Source organism: Lepus europaeus, chromosome 5 (genome assembly GCF_033115175.1).
Source record: "Lepus europaeus isolate LE1 chromosome 5, mLepTim1.pri, whole genome shotgun sequence".
Taxonomy (NCBI): domain Eukaryota; kingdom Metazoa; phylum Chordata; class Mammalia; order Lagomorpha; family Leporidae; genus Lepus; species Lepus europaeus.
The window spans coordinates 47,760,010-47,778,399 of NC_084831.1; the positions used below are offsets into that span (position 1 = coordinate 47,760,010).

General features: G+C 48.5%; 1 protein-coding gene across 1 annotated transcript in view; it reads right to left on the reverse strand.

The window, feature by feature from the left end:
• The window catches only part of PLPP3 (phospholipid phosphatase 3), an 82,548-nt gene that overhangs the window by 15,852 nt on the left and 48,306 nt on the right, over positions 1-18,390 (reverse strand). Inside the window, exons 3-4 of the mRNA XM_062191407.1 lie at positions 7,892-8,172; positions 7,417-7,474 (exon numbers count right to left, since the gene is read on the reverse strand). Of these exons, the coding sequence (XP_062047391.1) occupies positions 7,417-7,474; positions 7,892-8,172 (339 nt within the window). The remainder of the gene's footprint in view (positions 1-7,416; positions 7,475-7,891; positions 8,173-18,390) is intronic.

Consider the following 18,390-nt stretch of genomic DNA (forward strand, 5'->3'; position numbering starts at 1 on the left):
AAATTTAACAGTAACAAATGGAAAACTGATAAGTGGCTTCCGTGATGTTGCTGGCCATTCAACTAGTGCCAAAAATTGACATTTTTCTAAGTAAATAATGACCAGTTGAAAAAAATCTGAGATAAAATCGTCAAAGCAAATATAATTAATTAAATAATTTACCATGAACTACATAGGACTTTTATGAAGTAAAGGACATAAAGGACCAATCTTAGTAGATAAAAAGCTAGGAATCTTTTTTTAAAAAAAAAAAAAGTCTAAAATCAACTTTTAAATTCAGAAGTTGGTATGTAAATTCAGTTAGATTCCCATGGATATTCTAAAAATATCTGGGGAAAAAACGTTAAAAAAGTTAATAATTAAGCCAAAGATAACCTAAAGACCAACTTTTTGGTGCAAGCCAAGAAAAAAAGAAGCCATGAACCATGACAGATCCTACTAGGGAAACGGAACTGAGCTGTGACAATTCCTGCTCTGTGGAACATATAGCTGGGCAATACATGAAAACAAAGACGTGGACTAATGTGTGTCCCAGGAGCTGTGAAAGACAGTGGGGGCCAAGGTCAGCTACGCAGCGGAGGGACACTTGACTTGAATCCCCAAGACGAATGGGTGTTTACTGGTATTGAAGGGGCTGGGAGGCGGTGGAGGATGCTGCAGGCACCTGCCAGCACAGTTGCCAAGACTTCAAATCGTTCGGCGGAGCCGGAGAGGAGGGCACACGGTGGGGGATAAGAAGTGGGGCTGCAGAGAGGAGCTGAGGCCGGCTCGTGGAGGGCGCTGGGTGTCAAACTAAGGAATCTGGGCTTATTTTTGTTACTTCTAATGCTTGTAAGATTAATAAAGGCCCTGAGAAGTCCTGCAGTGAAAAAAGAATTGTCAGACCTTAAGTTGCTTTTATTGACCAGCCATCTGCTAAATGACAATTGAAAATCATTATTGTCAACAATCATAAAACATGAAATGGTCCAAAGCAAGACGAGTGTTTGGGAAAGCGGCACGTCCAGAGAATGAGGCGTGGCACGCCAGCAGTGCCCGCACCACGGGCTGGCCTTGCTGCAGCTACTGTGGGTGGTGGCTGGGGTGGGTCACAGAAAGAACACAGAGGTTCCCATCAGAAGAACCTCACTTTTCTCATGTGTAAAATAAGTGCCCCAACCTCTGCCTTACAAGCCACCGTGTTCTGGATTGGTTGATGATACACACCAATAAATAATGATTCCATTCTTCAATCATTTGTCTTAATTTGGGCCTAAGAGCCCCAAGATCGTTTTATTTCCTTTCCTGAAAAAGCCGAAGGTCTTCAGAAAACGCTTGTGAGAATTCCTCCAACCCTTCCCCCGCCTGCTGCCTGCAGCCTTTCAGTGCTGGGCCTTGGAAACCAGGGTGGGGCAGAGGAAGGGTGGGTTTCCCAACCGGACAGGGCCCACCTCTCCTTTTGCACTGACTCAGAGACTTAAGGCTGGAGCTTAATAAAAGGGGAGAAAAAAAATACAGCCAGGAGAGGAACTTGAGGAGAGAGGAAGAGACCAGTTTTCAGAATAGCCCCAGGAAGGGAGGAAGGGAAGGTTTATGAATGAGAGAGGAGTTGGGGGCCCTGGGAAAAGCATTCCTCTGGGAAGCAGTCAGACGTGGAACCAGGGCCAGTAGACTGGAGCTTGTTCCACCCTGTCCATTAGCAAGGAACACTCTTGGAGGAATGTCTCAAGGTCAGGATGGATCTCGGTGTCTGACGCTGGGGCAAAGTGCATTTTGGGATGAGATGACCCTGATTCCTGTCCTGGCCCTGGCACTGACCAATGATGGTGTCCTTTAATGGACTTCTTCACCTATAAAATAGCTTGAACTATAATCTCCCTCTCGGGATCATCAGAATGAAAAGAAACAGCATGGAAAGGACCCCATCTGGCAGAGGACGGAACTCAAGACTCCTCAGAATTGGAAGTGACCTTGTGCCTTGGAGGAAATTTGCTCAGTGATGTGATTTTCCCAGGCTGTGTAAGGAGACTGCACAATGACCTTCTACCCAGTGGCTACATCTGATTTGGGAAGTCATTTGGTGCCAGCAGGGTTTGAGGTTGACCACAGCCTCTGATAACCCCTGCATCCCACACCAGCCTCCCTGCTAAATGGACTGGATGTTACTGGTTCACAGCCCTGTGCAAGCCACCCTAAGCCAGGGCTGGGACCTCGCTGGGATCAGTGAGTGCATTCTGGGGCACAATCGGTAACTCAGAGGCTCCATTCATTCCCAAGCCATGGGAGGCAAATATACCTTATTCAAGAGAAGACACCAAACTTCTCTGACCAGGAGGATGCCACGCCCTTATCCCTGACCAACAGAGCAAGGCCGCATTCCAAGAACCAGAATGCCTGCAGGGGCCCTGCAGCACCCTGTCAAAGGGTGGTTAGGAAAAGGGTGAGCAGAGCTAGACAAAAGCAGAAAATCTAAGTGACCATGACCTCTCATAGTCTGCTTCTGAGGTCCTGCCTTGTCTGTGTCCACTTGCCCGAGGTCTACAGAGGCCTCTGGGCCAGAGACACAGCAGCTGGAATCCACTTCCTAGGCAGCACTGTGATGCCCATGAAGGGTTTGATGTGCAGCCAGAGCAACAGACCCGAACGTGTGCTCTGCTGCACATCAGCTGCGTGACCTGGGCCAGCCACTCTGCTTCTCTTTGTTTTCTCATCTACAATATGAGCACGGCTTGTTTCTCTTTTTGATGTTGCAAGCATGCAACATGTTCAAAACTGTGAAAGACACAGACATGAGTGATGCATGTTCCATATGCAAATGATCTTAAAGTCCTTTTCTTGTGCTAAGATAATTAAACTGCTGACTACAGTTTAGGATTATAACAGATTTATGTCTGCCTCCTCTCCTAACGCACCCAAAAGTCCTAGGTATACACAACCCTTTCCATAAATGGAATTCTCTCCTCCTTCCTGTCTTAGCATCAAAACTGGGGTCCTGTAGAATTCCAACAAAGCCTCCTTAGACTGCACTCCGCCTGCTCCTCTGGTCTGAACCAGCAGAGTCAGATGTGTGGGTGAGTCACACTCCCATTCTTGCTAAGTCACTTGTGTTTCCTTACCTGATTTGCATACTGGTGAAACAGGTCTGTACTGTCCTCTCCCTTCATTTCCATTTCTCTAGGGACTGCTCAGCTAAGAGTTAAAAGGAGGCTTTTGTCCTGCCCTGGTTGTTTGCCTATCCTCTGCCTGGAAGCTGATCTAGCTCACTGACACCCAGCGAGAAACTCTCTCCCTTCTCTCATCTTCTCCACGGCTCCTATTTGGCTCAGGTTCAATGTGTCTGGTGGCTCACTGACATGATGCAGAACTGGAATTTCTCTCTGGGAAGTTACTTAATAACTCTGAGGACCAAAGAAGAATTTGTGGTTCACTTGTCCTCCTTTAGAAGAAAATCCAACCTTGTCTTCCGTCACTATTGTGGCAGAAAGGAAAGTAAACGTGGCTGAGCACTGTTGTAGATGTGGCTCTCAGTGCTTTAAATTCCATGCCTACAAAGGTTCCAGAAAGGACACTATTGTGCCCATCTTCCAGATGGAGAAGTCAAGGCTACCATGCCCAAATCAAGGCTACAAGAGGCCATACTGGCTTACAGCAAGAGAGTCATGATTCACACAGGGTAAGACTGCCTCCTTCTGAATCCATGCTGTCAGCAGCGAATCACCTGGTTTCCTTAATGAATTACCACTTGACATGCCCAGTACCGATGCACCTGTCTTTGCAGGGAAGAAGCAATCCGAGGTGACTACATATCTGTCGTGGACGAAAGGACAACTTCCAGAGGATATCGCACCTCGGGCTCCTCTTCTCCACCCGTCACAGACTCTCAGTCTAAATCACAGGCATGCCACTGTAACAGAGAAACCTGTCCAGGCTGATGTCAGGCCAAGAGTAGCCTGCACGGAGCCAGCACGGAGCCAGCACGGAGCCAGCACAGCTCTCGGCAGAGACTACAGCCCCTTCTCCTGCCCCACCTCCCGAGCACCCCTTGCTGGGGACCTTGCGCTGCTGGTTTCCAGCTATTCACTTTGCTAGTCACACAAAATCAGAAGCTCTGGAGGAGTCGCCAGGAGCTCACACAGGGTCTAGCACAGAACAGGTGCTTAGAAATGGATGGATGGATGGGCAGAGGGACAGGAGGAAAAGTAGGAACAGTATCTGCTACCCTGGTTTATTTCCCTGGGAAACAATGATCTTATTCTCACAAGAGGTTTCAACAGTCAGGACGTGTGAGGATACCTCATGGGTACACCAGATGCCATGCTCTGGGATCCCAATGTTGGACAAAACCTCAGTGACTCACAACCACAGCCCAGAGACCACGGCTACCAGAGGACAGCCACATCTCTGTTTCATTGGTACCCAACAAACCTGTCAACACATAAATAGTTCTCCTGGCGCAGCACAAGAAAGAGGCAATGGGTAATGAGTTCAACAAGGAGGACGCAAAGGTCTTCCCCACATCACGCAGGCCTCAGCCATCTATTAAGTCAGTGATGAGAAGACACAGGAAGTTTTGATGAGAATGGGAAGGAGTGCAGCCTGGGAGTGTCCAACAACCCAAGATCCATTCATTCACCAGGCGCTGTTTTTGGAAAGGGGATACAGTAAGGAGTGGTCCAAAAACCAAAAAATCCTTCTCCCCGGAACTGACAATTTAGTTGGTGCAGACAAAACAAGCAAGGGAATATACAATATGCCAAATGGTAGGAACCTGGGTGGGTGGCAGGAGAGAAAGGCTGCCCAGAGAGGCAGGGAGTGCCAGTGCCAGGGAGGGGCTGTCATTTTCAACAGGTGTTTGGTGCAGGCATCTCTGAAAATGTGACCTTGAGAAGGCAAGGGGGCAAAGTGCACATTCCCAGGGGAAGAGCACAGCATCCGGGCAAAGGCCTGGATGGGACCTTGCTGCTGCCTGACCTGAGCTGGGGCTGTGGCTCCCGAAGGCACACCCAGCCCCTGAGGGTGCTCTGCACCCCTGCAGCAAGGTGGTAGTGAACTGCTTACAGCTCCCCCAAATCGTCACCTGCACACAGTCTCCCCATCTTCACAGGACTAACACTGTGGGGAGTCAGCCCTGGCTTCTGCTACCCTCTGCTCCAGGCCAGCCTAGGTGAGAGTCTGAATGTCCATAATAACCCATACTGCCCCTCGCCCTGCCTTTACAAGGTACCAAGCTATTATCATTGTCCACTGCTCCTCTAGACTGAATTCCCCAAAGGCTGAGACCCATACCTTACTAATCTGCATCTTCCCACCCTTCCCATGATGCTCGGTGCATAATGGCCACTCATTAAATACATGCTGGATGCAGAATGCATAGGTGAGTTTCCTTAAGGGTAGAACCCGGGTCTGATTCATCTCAGCAGCCCCAGGAGGTAGCAGAGACCCAGGCACAACAGAGGGGCTAGCAGGTGTGCTGTGTGAATTGGTGCCTGCCCGAGTGCTGGCATTTTATCCAGACAGCCACTTTATTCTGACCAGATATGGTCCTCTGCCGTGTAGGCCAAGGCTCAGAGGTAGGACACATAGTTTGGGCTTATATATGCTGTGGGGTTTTTCTTATTAGAAATTGCATTAATCATTAACAAGCCTTAACTTCATCCTTGGGCTTTCTTGCCCAGAGAAAATTCAGTGTTGAGGGCATGGTTTTTCCCAGCTAATTATCTAGAAAAATTTGTGGCAGTGGGTGTCATGATCAGCTTACAACAAAGAAGGAAGGCAAAAATTGAAGTCAGGGTCAGGAGCAGAAGTGCAGTTGTACCAGTACTCCTCCTATTATCGCTATTACCATCACAGATGCCAGCGAGAAGAACCTGCCATCACACCGGAGTCCTAACACCCAGCCTCCTACCATCCCCCGTCTCTCACTGACTGCAGAACTTGTGTTAGCCAACTTTTTAGATTTAGGCTTGTTTGTCTGTATCTGAAACCAAGAGCATCCACACACACTTCCTGAGACCACTGAGAAGAAATGTTGTGGCACAAGCTTACAGACAGCAGGCAGCCAGACAAGTCAGCATTTCACCTTCAGGGCAGCTGTGCCCCGTGATGGCTCCAAAATCCTACAGAACTTGTCTCTTGGAAGAAAATGAAGACACACTTACACACACACACAACACAACACAGCCCGGACTCCTCCAAGTACTTTTACAAAACACTGACATTACATTTGTGAAATTGCTTCCAGCCCTGGGTAAAATATACAAGCCAAACAGAACCTAGGTCTCTTGGCTAAATTATCCTCTCTAAGAGCAAAACAAAAACAACAGAAATAGGAAGAATTGAGGGTAGCGCTCTTCATGAATAAATAAGATTCAGGTCCAATGTTTTCATAGCTTGGGGCCCACCTTTCAGTGGTCCCTAACAGGAAGCCCAGCGGCCCCCCAACTTGGAAAGGCTTGGGGGACAAACACAAAACAAAAAACGGCCTCTCTGTTACTTTTTCCAATCCCTAATTATGTTTTTCAAATAAGTCGCAATCCAAACGTCCCTTTTTCCAAATCGCTTACGCTCCTCTGAGCTACGTCTGACCTCTCAGCACCTTCTCTCTGAACTGCATGAAAGCAGCCGAAAGCAGGAAGTGCCTTGGCACTCGGACCTCATTCAAGCAGAGAGGAAAGGCAGGGAAGCCCGTGTACAACTGACAAAGGAAAACAGCCCAGCCGCGGTCTGTCCAGCAGCTGGAGGGGGGCTGGGCCCTTCCCCGGCACTGTCCAAGCAGCTCCAGGAAATCAGAGCAGACACCGCGGCGGGGGGTGGAGGGAGGGTGACCTGGGACTCCAAGCTGTGGTTCCAGCACCAGCTAAGGGACCTCCAATTGCTTAACCACTCCGGGCCTCGGTCACTGCGTCTGAGAAACGAGGCCACAGTGAGCTTTTCACTGCTGGAATCCGGAGGAGGACTGCTAGTGAACATTGCCTGGCATGTGATTGGGAACCTTGGCTTTGAGCCAGCCATCCTGGCATTTATGTAAATTTTGGCAGCTCACTTGAATTCTCTGAGCCATAATTAATAATCGTTTCCCACAATAGAGATAATATTATTTCTAAGGTTGGTTTAAGAATCAAATGGGTTTATGGAGTTTTCAGCAAACAGTGCTTGCTCCAAGTAAATCCCATCACATTATCATTTCATCATGAGTGCACCATCCTCATTAAGCACCCACCGCAAATGCTATTTTTACTTTAAAAATGGAAACAGCCTGGAAAGCAAATCACTTCTGCGAAGGCAGTGGCAGACCTCGGAATGAAGCCTAACCTTGCGAGCTAACCTGTTTTTCAAGGATTTCATGATGCACAGTGTCCCTAACTATTTGGGGGGTTTGCCCTCAGAAGGGATGCAAGCTGTGACTGAACCCTGTTGGGAGCCGGGGAAGGTACTTACCACCAAATACAGCATAGTGTACATGGAGAAGGAGGCGTGGCCAGAGAAGAAGGACTTCCTGCAAGAACAAGAGAGGGCCATATTTACATCTCTGATACACACGTTTCTCTCCGTCTTCCCTCCCTAGACTGTGACCTTGAGAGCAAGCACTGGGTCTCGCTCACTTTTGCATCCTTGGTGATGCTTTGGACACAGGCCTGGAACACAGCAGGCACCCAGGAATGCATGGATAAACAAAAGAATTAGTGAGCAAAAAGACTCACCAATGCTATATCATAATAATAGTTTATTTACAAATCTGTCTCAATCATTTGATTGTGAGTTGCTCAAGGATAGGGGCTATGCCTTATTTACTCATCTAAACCAGAGTGCACTGCTGCCTTGGCACCTAATGGGAGCTCAGTAAGTGCTCACTAAAACTGCATAGCATCAGAGAGATGCGGTATGTCGTGGCCATTGGGAGGTTGTGTCTTACCTGGCTTCCTGGACTTTGCTCTCATCACCTCTGCACCTGTAGTTCTCAATGTAGCCCTCGGAGCAATTGATCTGGCTGAAGTCAGGGTTGCAGACACTCAGGAAGTGAGGACGCAGGCGCCCTATGGACACTTTGGCAATGTCTGTGAAGGACTGGCTGATGGCACAGCCAAAGAGAAAGCAGCCCACTTGCTTATAGAGTGCTGCCACGTAGGGATTCCGAATGGTCGACCGAGACTTCTCCTTCAGGTAATAGATCCGGTAGAATTCCCCTATGATGATCTAAAAGGAAACCAACAGGGAAATTAGGCAGGCTCAAGATCCATCCGTGACACCAAGGATGTAAAGAATACTTAATGATGGGGCTGGCACTGTGGCTTGGTGGGTAAAGCCACCGCCTGCAGTGCCAGCATCCCGTATGGGCATGGGTTCAAGTGGAGCTGGCTGCTCCACTTCCGATCCAGCTCTGCTGTAGCCTGGGGAAGCAGTAGAAAATGGCCCAAGTCCTTGGGCCCCTGCACCCACATAGGAGACCCGGAAGAAGCTCCTGGCTCCTGGCTTCAGATCAGCGCAGCTCCGGCCATTGCGGCCAATTGAGGAATGAACCAGTGGATGGAAGACCTCTCTCTCTTTCTCTGCCTCTCCTTCTCTCTCTGTGTAATTTTGACTTTCAAATAAATAATCTTTTAAAAAAATACTTAATGACATAGAATATTTAGTATTTAGCTGCATTTTATATTCTAAACTATTCAAATCTTCTCTTTACAAAGTACATAAACACAAACATGCAGGGGAGGAAAGATCCAAGAAGTAAGATGGTTATTATTTCCCTTTTTTTTTAAAAAAAAAAAGTTATTCAAGGCTTTTGCAATAAGAAAAATATACAACCAAATATATTCATACACACATGTGCGCACACACACACACATATAAAACCTTAGTAAAAGAGACATATAAGTACTTACTAAGAAACATTAAATTAATGAGGAATCCAGGACACAGTGGTGACCAGGATCTCAGGATTCTGGGATTTCGGGTAAAGGATCACCAACAATCTAACTCTACTAAGCTCAGGCCCTATGCTAACACTGAGTTATGGTGGGAGTTTCTATAGAAGAGATGACAAACACCAAGGCCAAGTCCTAGGTTTGAATCTGGGATCTGCCTCCTCCCTGGTGTCCTGCAGCAGTAATTTAATCTCTCCCAAGTTCAGCTTCCTTCTCCAGTGAGGGAAGCCACTCACCTTCGCAGAAGATAAGATAACAGGGATGGGAGATGACCAGACTCAAAGAAACGATGCTTTTATTTTACTTTTTAGAATTCTGGGTGCAAAGAGAAGCACACTAGTCTAAAATCCAAGAAAGCTTGAGTGCCATGCTCTTCCGCGATGGCGAATTGCTTCCAATCGGCCTGTCTGTTCAGGAGCTGCAGGACATCAGGAGAGCCACGGTGTTCATCCACTGCCTCCCTCCCACGGCGTCTCCCCTCTTGGTGCTGAGGGGACACCTAGGACTTCTAGAACAATTATTGTATTGATTGTCTACTGCATACTGGCCATTGCTTCAATGCTAGGCTACTTCGAGTAGTTTGTGGGGACTGGAATTAAAATTTTTTATTTTAGTACCAAAAATATTTTGAAATGCATGCATTAAAAGGCACCTTCAGAATGTTCAAGGAAACTTGAATATTATGAAAAAACAAAGCATGGATTTCAAAATTGGTTTTCCACCAAAATAACTTAGCTTTTCATTCCCACATTTCCACTTTTTGAACTCCCATGATGTTTCACTCCATGAAATCCACACTATCATCTCGAGAGGGGAAGTCCCTCACTCAAAACTGCCTACTTTGACATGAAGAATGGGACTCAGCACTGCTGATCAAGGTGAGTGTTAATGAGGTCTATGCATCCAAGGGTCAAATCCGCTTTGATGATGCACAACCGTGCCTACTGCCCTTATCTTAATTCCACAGCACTTCCTGGTTGCAACCACAGCCCAGGGACAGTGATGGCCAACTCATCACTCACCGCAAATGTCCCTTTCACACTTCCTCATGGGGTGGGATGATGAGCCACACTTGCCCATTCTGAAAGCAGACAGCGTGTTCACGACCACAAGGGAAGCAATACACTGGCACATCCGGATATTCCTCTGCAAGTGCTCCTGTCACTCTTTTGCAAAAGGCAAAGGCAGCAAGGCATGCGGCTGACCAAAGTACTCACGGCCTCGGAAGCCGGAGGAAGGACAGCCATGTTGGACGGAAATAGCAGCTGGGCCCAGAGGCACGAGCAGGTGCAGGAATGAGAACAGCCACTGCCATTGCCAACACTGACACAGTGACTCTGTGTTGATAAATGCTCTATATTTGTAAGTGCCCCACTTTGTTTTCCCAAACCACACTGAGTGTCATTCTTTATGACAGGGACGCGGCCAGCCGGTAGCCTGGTTTAGCCATTCCCCAAGAGAGCAGAACTAGTCCATGGCCCTGCATAGGTGTTCGGAGACTACCGCTTGAAGGAACAAATAAAGGGGTGGATAGGAGTCCTCAGAGTTGCCTTGTTGCAAAATTGGAAGTATCCCCTAAACATTACCAAAAGCCCTTTGATAACACGTTGCAGAGATTAAAATCGGAGAAGCATGGAAGGTCAGAAATGAAAGGGGCCATTATACAGAGAGAAACCGAGGCCCAAATTAACTCATAGCTGAAGATTGGACCCAGGTGTACGGACTCCCCGCCCAGCATTCTTTCCGACCATTCATGATCTAATTCCCCTTTTGAACCTGTTTATACTTTTACCCTATGTAACCTTACAGGCTAACAAGTTCCAGATGTGTATTACCACAATCATGTTTTTTCTACCCTTTCTTACTCTTCTTTATTTCTAAGTCATACTCACCTGACTACATACGGGACTAGAACTCTGACCTAGAAAAGGCAAGTGGCCAGGGTTCCAGTCCTTCGTCACTGTGTCAATTTGGGATAAGCTGCTTTCTCCACGTGCACATCATGGTGCTTTCTCCACGTGCACATCATGGCGCTAGAACTCTGTTGCATTGCTTCTAATTGCAATTCACCCTCAACTCTCCTGCACTGACTTCACCGCTAGCTTCCCAAGCAACTGACAGCACCACACAGGGAAGTTACTTGCAGACAACACCACTGGCCAGGAGCAGAAGCGAGGCCCCAGGCACGTGCCCTGCCCTTGGATGGTCCCCGAGCTCCCGGAATCATGCCCCTGCCAGAAACGAAGAAACTTTCTAAGTGGGTCCAGCTTGGGCCCGTCTAGACTTCTTGTTCCATGCCAAGCGTGAACTCGTGGGTTTCTACTTGCCAATCAAATAGCAGCTGTTGTGAGAACACTGACTCGTGTCAGGTGAGTCTCCTCTCCGCCTCGGTCATGTCAAGGAGGGGTTTGTATGACAATTCAGGGACGACTCCAAGATCTCCTCATTCTAAATGCCATTTCTTCAAGGGCCCACACGAGCTTCAAATAGTAAACTGTCAATTAAAATGCTGTTCCTTCTCATGGGAAGATAAAAAGGCCAAAGAGGAACGTTTTATGGTACCTCAAACTCCTAATAAAAATATTTCTAACAGCAAGCCGGCTCTGACATTTCTTTTGTACTTTAGCTCATTTAATCCACAGCTGTGTGAAGAAGATACACCCATTTTATAGATGGGGATAGTAGGGCACTGGGAGAGTGACTGCTGAAGGGTCCGAGGCCAGCACGTGGCAGAGTTGAGAGCAGAGCCAGGTATTTTCTCTCTCCAGTTCCAAGACCCAGAGCCATTCTATCACCACAGCAGTATGGTTTCTATTGTTCAAATATTGTTTTCCGTGGCGGAACGGTGAGCCCATGTTTCCCGGGACAGGGCCAGGCTGAAGCCACTGAGGAGACACAGGACTCCAGGAGCACACGGCTGCTGGAGCAGCCCTGACAGATCTTAGAGTTAATGAGCAACAAATTATGTATTTTCTCTGTCCTCTGGTCCAGAGGGGTCGGGGAGTCGACAACACAGCCATAAATCATCGTTATGAACCAGCCGGACTTGACTTCTTGTAATCCTAACCCTTAAAAGGCCATTTAATGAAATTCGGGCTGTGAAAGGCAGCGCAAACGCCTCGCCTCTGCAGAAGAGCAGAGGCTTAAACTGTTCCCGGACACGTTACACACCTAGCTCCGCAGTCCCAGATTTACTGCTTGCGGACTTTATTCATTACGCACAATGTTTTTATTCCCGGGTAATAAAATAAGCTCTTCCCTCCCCCTCCCCCCTGCACAGGCTCTGTCCCTGGCCCCAGAGCCCTCCTTTCTGCCGAAGTCAGCAAGGTTCTGATATGTAAATTTCACTGCTGAGAAACATGCCTTGCACACAGCAAGCGAGAGATTCTAGGGGTGTTGGCTGGCTGCCAGCAAGCACAGGCCGATTCTCCCCTACCTGCCTTTTGCAGCGCTTGGCGAACGAGTCTGGAAACTAATCGAGTGAGAAAGCATGGCTATTAAGCGGTGAGAGGACAGAGAGAGATCAGTCCTTGCCAGAGAGGGGCTGCAGTCTGCAGGGCAGTTCTCTCCATCACATGGCCCCTCTTCTTGTCTTTTCTGGTGAAAAAGAGCTCAACTGCCCAAAGACTGACAAACATCGATCTGTTTGGAAGACGAAACGTGCAGCGATGTGAAGACTGACGTTTAGAAAGGACGGAGCCGGGAGGTGAAAGCAGCACCAACGTTGGAGCCCTAACAACCTGGGTCCGAATCTATCTATTACCTTGGGCAAATGACTCCCCCTGTCTGGCCTTCGGTGTCCTCATCTATAAAAGCAGGTTAACATCTGCGTGGCAGGACTGCCAGAGAGTTCGGGAAGGTGGTAAGTCAAACGCCCGGCACCTAGGAGGAGAGCCCTCCAAAAGTTTGGATTTTTTTCTCGTTCCATTCAAGAAAGGGGAGGAAAAATACCCCAAACACTAGCACATCCTGTGCATTTTCTTAATGCTTGAAATATTTTTGGGAGGGGGTAACTGCAATCTTTAATGATATCTACAGGATTAAAAGGATATTGAAATCAGCTTTAGTTAAGAACCAAAGTGTTTCATTTCACAGAAGGGTGCAGTAGTTTGGATGCTAGAGTCAACAACATCCTTAGTCTCAACTCCTGGTTCTAGAGGACACAGAGGACACACACTTGACAGAGAAGAACTCGTCCAGAAGCTCGGAGGAGCTCCTTGGAAGAGAACAGTCCACACTGAGCATGTAACAGCCCTTCCAGGGTGACCAGACACTGTGGGCACAGAGAATGTTGGCTTTGAGCACTTTATCTAGGGTGTCTCTTGGCGGGGAACAGAATAGAAGCAAAATCTAAACCCAAAACCGAAAGGACAATCCTGTCTTCTGTTTGCAGTATTTTTACTGTTCCACTCTATTTATACACTTTCTCGAGAAAAGTCATATTTTTGTCACATAGTGTCCGGACAGTTCCTCTTTTAGAGGCCGAGCACTCATCTTCTTCCCCCCGCTGGGTTTGAAGGACAAGCTCCCTGCCTCTGATCAGCTTTAATAATATTTGCAAATTCCTTTACAGCTTAAAAAGCACTTTCACATCTACGGTGTTGTTTGCTTCTCAAACACCCTATGAATCACCAAATTATTGCCAACATTTCTCAGTGAATCAGGAGAGGACCCAGAGGCCAGTGAATCATCCCCAATCAGAAATGAGGCAGCCACGGCACCCTTCCCGAAGCCCGGGCCTCCTCGCTCCCATTCCTGGCATCGTTCTGACGGCACCAGGCTGGTTTCCTCTTGGAAGCCCCAGCAGTCCCCGGTGACATCACTGTTCATGGACCGTCTGACGAAGTCCTGTGATCTGGTAAGATACCTGCAGACCTAAGTCCTCGCTACATACAGGGTGCCAAGTGCTGTCTCAGCTCAGCTGTGTGCGTGGATGACATTCATTCCGCAAGCATTTAATGAGGGAGAATCATGAATTCTTTGTCAGTTATTTCTCAGACCTAAGGGAAAGGAAAACTTATACCATATCTGTGTCCTGCTTCTAAGGATGGAGACAGAAGTATAGCTGTCTGTTTTCTGAAGAATGCCTCACTAGATGAAATAGATGGCAGTATCTTTAGTAACTGGCAATAATTGCTTAGAAACTTAATCTTCGCGGCCAGCGCCGCGGCTCAGTAGGCTAATCCTCCGCCTTGCAGCGCCGGCACACCGGGTTCTAGTCCTGGTCGGGGCACCGATCCTGTCCCGGTTGCCCCTCTTCCAGGCCAGCTCTCTGCTGTGGCCAGGGAGTGCAGTGGAGGATGGCCCAAGTCCTTGGGCCCTGCACCCCATGGCAGACCAGGATAAGCACCTGGCTCCTGCCATCGGATCAGCGCGGTGCGCCGGCCACAGCGCGCCTACCGCGGCAGCCATTGGAGAGTGAACCAACGGCAAAAAGGAAGACCTTTCTCTCTGTCTCTCTCTCTCACTGTCCACTCTGCCTGTCAAAAAAAAAAAAAAAGAAAGAAAGAAACTTAATCTTCGGTTCTCTTCTCGCTCGGTTTTCTAAAGCCTCTTGGCAAGAGATCAATACTCACATTCTGGGAAAGATAAGGAGGACACAGGTCTGTCTAAGGCCACCATTGGAGTTTCTGGACTCTACGGGTGAGACAAAGCTCCAGCATTTAGGGTATGGACAGCAAAGAGGCCAGAGGTCACAGAAGCGAGTTATGGCTGAAATCCCGAGACTGCCCTTATGGAGACTGCCGTCCGAAGCAGGAAGCATCATGCTTTCCCCCAAATCAGGGACTCTGAGCCGTGGCTTCCTGGACGGCCAGCTCTGCGAGTCCAGGCAAGCGTCTCCCGGCCCTCATTTCTGCAGCCTTGTCTACTACCGACCTCTTGCTCCTTTTAGACGCCAAATTTCCTAGGCTACCGTAACACGGATCCACTAGGCTACGCTTCCATTTCTAAACTCATTTCTCCCCGCTGCACTGGCTTCCTCCTGTTAAATGTGGGTCTTTCCGAGGGCTGTGTCCCCACTTTTCTGCTGTGGTTTCAGCTGCTTCAGCTACCTCTGTGAAGTGGCCGAGAGGTCATCCCGCGCTCTCCCACCGCAGCCTGGTTTTTATCCTTATCAGTCCTATTTCAACCCTCTACTCCGTCTCCCAACTGGATACCCAGCTAACCCAGACTGGGCTCACAGCCAGTCCCTCTCTGGTCCCAGGCTTCACTTCTGATCCCTCTATTTCTGCTCAAGGTGCCACAACGTACCTGGAAAGGCCTGGACTCCTAGCCTCCTTCCTCTCCTGTACCTCACTGGCATCCGACTGCGCTCATTCTGTTTTCACTAGGGCTCTTTTCTCCCTCCATTGTTTGCTCTCCTCTCCTTGCACTGCCACCACTGTGGTCCAAGCCTCATCTTTTCCTTAGAGACTTGACCATGCTGGTTCAAAATAATACTCCTAGCAATCTCTAGCCATCTTGGAATAAAAGCATCCTTGGTATGCAAATATCTTCACAATCTCCTTTTCCTATCTGGCTTTGTCAATTTTGCCAGCTCCCTTACACTGTTGTTTGAGACACTGCCATTATACTAAGCTAGAGCTTTGGCTCTGTCATTTATGAATGTTGGGCAACTGGGTTCCCTAAGCCTCAGTTTCCCTATTTGTAAAAATGGGGATGGAGGCCAGCGTTGTGGAGTAGCAGGTAAAGCCACCACCTGCAGTGCCAGCACCCCATATGACTGCTGCTTCGAGTCCTGACTGCTCCACTTCCAATCCAGCTCTCTGCTGGGAAAGCAGTAGAAGATGGCCCAAGTCCTTGGGCTCTTTCACCCATGTGGGAGTCTGGAAGAAGCTCTTGGCTCCTGGCTTCGGATCGGCAAAGCTCTGACCATTGTGGCCATTTGGAGAGTGAACCAGTGGATGGAAGACACACACCCCCCCCCCCCCAACCAGTCCTGCCATCTCTTAGCACCTGCCTCTCTGTAACTCTGCCTTTCAAATAAATAAATAAATCTTAAAAAAAAAAATGCGCTGAAGACAATACCAAGAGCTTACGGGTTGCTGTGCTAATTAAATGAGACAAGTGCACACTGAATGATAATGATGAAGCCTTGGTTGATGGAAATTGTCTTAAATGAGCTTCTCCTGAACTCCCATATCATCTCATTTAGACCTCAGACCACCTGCAGCATGGGACATTCTTTGTCTTTGAAGCTCTCATTTTTCTAGAACCCACCCCTGTGCCCTGTGTCCTGTGCCCTGTGTCCTGTGCCCTGTGTCCTGTGTCCTGTGCCCTGTGTCCTGTCCTGACTCCCTTCTTATGCTTTCCTCTTCTTGAGGGTCCAATAGTGTAGTTAGCTTTGTTCTTGCCTTCATCCCCTTTAGACCGGAAGCTCCAAGGGCAAGATCTGTATTTTACACATCACCTGAGAGGCCCAGTGTCCACCACAATGCCTGCAGGTGGAGGTACTCGCAGGCATCTCCCTGCATACAAGAGGCTGTCCCCTTCTACACAAACCACTGCGTGGAAACCATTGACACATACACTTGATCTGAGGCGGTCATCAGCCCAATGAGCTAAATGTTTTGTCTTCCTCCATACATTTAGCTATCTAAGCCCAGGCATTAAAAACTTTTCTAGCTAACTAAATAAACAGCACTCTGCATAGCATCGAACACAGAAGGAACCATTAATAAACATCCATTAAAGGACCTGGGCTTGAAAGCCAGCCAGACCTGGGCTGGAATTCCCACTCTCATTCTCTAAGCAGTGTACCTGCAGCTCTGCAAGCCTCTGTGCCCTCCCTCGCTTGTAAATGGGGGTAAGAGTTCCTACCTCAGGTAGCAGTGGGAGACGGCTTAAGACAAGGCACGCACTCTTCCAGTCCATTCGATAGCTCAAAGCATTATCGAGCTCTGCACGTCATCCCCAGCACACACTGGCACACAGGACACACTCCTCAGCCTCACATGCTTATCAAAATGGAGACTAACGTCACCTGTATATGAGGTGGATTCTTCAGTCACACGCCCCTGGGAGCCGCACGTACCTAAAGGGGAATTGCTATTGTTCTCACTTCTTCCCAGGCATGAAATCAAGCATAGCTGGTGGGGACAGGGAACAAACAGAATCCTAGATAGCACAATCCCAATGCCTGCGCTTGTTAAATCACAAATACACACACCCTCGTGGTGTCCCGCCCAGGGATAAGGCGGTCTCAGAAGGACTCTGTAGCCATCTGAGCAGGGGACAACAGGGTTGAAGATTAATGTGGCCTCTCGCCGTTGGTGGTCCCGGTAATTGCACAGATGTAGTGGGTTGTAAACTGGGGGACTGGGGTCTCCCACCAACACACTGCTGGGCCAGCACAGCTTCTCTTTTTTCAGGGTTGAAAACTCGACTAACCTTTAATGAGGAGCCAACGTTGGGGAACCTTGTTTTCTTGGCCGAGCTCTCGCAGATAAAGGGAGGTGGGGGTGGGGAGAACTAATGAAGTCCAGATGTGGGCAGCCTGAAGCCCGATCCTGAATAAACAAGTCCTGGGGGCACTGAGCTCTTCTTCGTGTCTCTCCAACAAGAAATCCGCATGGAGTCCAGAGTGCCATTCACGTGCCTCTTGGTGCGCACTGAAGATCTTAGGCAGCAATAGGATACTTCTCCCCGCTCCCTAGAGCTTATATCTTTTGGTCTAATGCTTTTGATGTTTCTGTCCACAATTTAGGGACTTGTTGGTGATTTTTACAAACTAGGTTGAATATCAAGGTTTGTGCCTGGCAAGTACTACTGATCAGATCAACTCAGTGCCCTCCCTGTGCAGCTCACAAGGTAGCCAGGAAATAGACAACTAAACAGGCAAGACAACTTAGCACAGCAAGTGCAAGGATAGATGTGGCCCCAGGGCTCTTGGGGATCTTTGAGAGGTGACAGCTGAGGAATACTTCCTGGAGAAGATGTTTGTAATTGGTGTCCATTTAGTACCCACCATGTTCCAGAGGCAAAGACTTGATCTTTGTCTTCCAGGACTCTATCGTCCAGCTGGGTAGACCTGGACACGAATCCCACGACAAGGCAGTATGTAAAAGAGGGACGCTTGGCCTGCTCCAGATGGGCAGCTCTTGGTGAGTGAGTGATGGCGGACAACATGCCGCTTGTTGGGCTGAGGCTCACACTGTGTCCCCAGCACCTGACACACCAAAAGCTCTGATAAGTGACTGCGAATGGTAGGCAGTCTGCAGAAGGCAGCTGTGGGGCCAGTGCTTTAAAAGTCTTGGCTTTCCAATCAGAGGACCCCTGGTCTGGCCAGGCCACTATTTAGTGATCAGAGAGTCACTCAAACCCTTGAGCCCCAGGTGTCATCGCTGTAATATCAACTGCCCCAGATCACTATCAGGTGCCAAGAGGAGAAGGTGCACATACAGATCACTTTGTAAACTGTGCAATACTCCAGAAATGAAAAGCATCACTCTCATGATCGCATGCGATCACTTGATGTGACAACCAAAGCAAG